Source organism: Anneissia japonica, unplaced genomic scaffold (assembly GCF_011630105.1).
Source record: "Anneissia japonica isolate Jap-2015-1 unplaced genomic scaffold, ASM1163010v1 scaffold1511_len2985839_cov193, whole genome shotgun sequence".
Classification (NCBI taxonomy): Eukaryota; Metazoa; Echinodermata; class Crinoidea; order Comatulida; family Comatulidae; genus Anneissia; species Anneissia japonica.
In genome coordinates, this window is record NW_022685291.1 from 2,520,618 (window position 1) to 2,522,497 (window position 1,880).

A 1,880-nucleotide genomic window follows, 5' to 3' on the forward strand; every position below is an offset into this window, starting at 1 on the left:
GGCATTGCGAGCCCAATACAAGCTGATAAAAGATCAGTTGAAGAAGAGTGGTTCGGGCACGTCTGGTGTAAAATCTTTGATTGCGATCCACCCAATCACACACGCGTATATCGAATCCCGTGAAACAGAGTTGGCCAAACTCTCTCTCTACGGCTCTGCTGTTTTGACTTTCATCCAACTAGTGTGACCGACCCAGAATTTCGAGCCTGGCTTGAAATCTCACCCGCGGTGAGTCAAGCCAGGCTTGAGACGCTAGTGTGACCGTAGCCTTAGGATTTTGAAGTCTCTTAAAGCAAATGGTACACTCGAGGACCTTCTCATCAACATTTTCCAGAAACTGATTCAGCTCACTGGTCGCCATCTTGTGAAATTAAATCCTGTTAATTATAAATTATTTGTATGAAGTACAGTGTTGTATATGGTAATAATTGACATACAAAATTATTATTATTTTATTTTGATAATGATGGGCCAAACTACTCTGGTGGTGGTGGCTGCTATTGTGGTGGCAGTGACTAGTATTAATGGTGGTAGGTGATGGTTAATGTTGGTGGTGGTAGGTATGGTTAGTGGTGGTAGGTGGTGGTTATGTGTTGGTGGTGGTAGGTGCAGACCTGTCAACCCGTGCGCATTCGCCATAAGTCTTACGCTTTCCAATCAAATCTTACGGTTTTAGGCAAACACCGGCAAAACGTATGCTTAATCTAAAATTTGAGTAAAGTTTGTTTCTTTTTCAATTTGTAATAAATTTTACTATAACTAACATCCATTATTATAACATTCTACCTTCATGATCATATGGTCCTCTGGGCAAGGACTTCTGGCTATCGCTCGCCATTAATATCGACTAAAATAGTCATCACTGGTCCTTCTGTAGCTATGTGCGTGGCCTTTGAATACACAGTCGTTCCCATGATCTAAACTGAATTGCATGTTGAATTTTAAAGAATGTGACTGACTCAGTGTCAGACAATACATTAAACTGAGATTTTACAGAGAATCTGATACAAAAAAGGTGTAACATAAGAAGGGAGGATACCTTTCATTCGATATCTTTCGATAAAAACAGTATCTGAGATCATTATAAACTCACTAATATCGATTAAATATGCCAATTAAGCCAAAGCCTTCGGCCCTTGGACTCCGACCGGGAGCCCTTGGCAGCCCCCTGGTCCACCAGCCACTATTCATGCCTTCAGCACCCGATCTTACTCTTTGAATGTTCTCAAGGTTGACAGGTGGTTGTTATTGTGTTGGTACTGTGATTGTTAGTATTGGTGGTGGTAGGTGATGGTTAGCGTTGGTAGTGGAAGGGGATGGTTAGTGTGGGTGGTGGTAGGTGTTGGTAGGATGGTTAGTGTTAGTGGTGGTGGTAGGTGATGGTTAGTGTAGGTGGTGGTGTTGGTACGATGGTGGTTATTGTTTGTGTTAGTACTATGATGGCTAGTTTTAGTGGTGGTAGGTGGAGGTTATTGTTGATTGTGGTGGGTGGTGGTAGAAGATGGTTAGTGTTGGTGGCGTTAGGTGATGGTTACTGTTGGTGGTGGTAGGTGATGTTTTTTATAGGTGGTAGTAGGTAATGATATACTGTTGGTTGTGGTAGTTAGTGTAGGTGGTGTTAAATGATTGTGTTGGTGGTGGTAGGTGATTGTGTTGGTGGTTGTAGGTGATAGATAGTATTGGTGGTGTTTAGGTGATAGTATAGTGTTAGTGGTGGTAGGTCATGGTTAGTATTGGTGGTAGGTGATGATTAGTATGAGGCGCCATCTGTTAACTTATTATTTAGCAAAAATAACATGGCTTTTTACGTTATATATTTATATATTATTTTATATAATATATAATATTTTATATAATATATAATATTTTATATAATATAT

General features: G+C 40.3%; 2 protein-coding genes across 3 annotated transcripts in view; both read right to left on the reverse strand.

Annotated features, from left to right (window-relative positions):
• Window positions 1–1,880, reverse strand: part of LOC117110701 (tripartite motif-containing protein 2-like) — a 30,529-nt gene that overhangs the window by 19,072 nt on the left and 9,577 nt on the right. The window lies entirely within an intron of this gene.
• The window catches only part of LOC117110714 (tripartite motif-containing protein 2-like), a 9,216-nt gene that overhangs the window by 2,743 nt on the left and 4,593 nt on the right, over window positions 1–1,880 (reverse strand). Inside the window, exon 2 of one of the 2 annotated variants that reach the window (XM_033253498.1) lies at window positions 274–377. In XM_033253498.1, coding sequence (XP_033109389.1) covers window positions 274–361 — 88 coding nt within the window. In that variant the 5' untranslated portion in view covers window positions 362–377. Of the gene's footprint in view, window positions 1–268; window positions 378–1,880 lie in introns of both variants that reach the window. The other variant, XM_033253489.1, reaches the window with a different exon arrangement.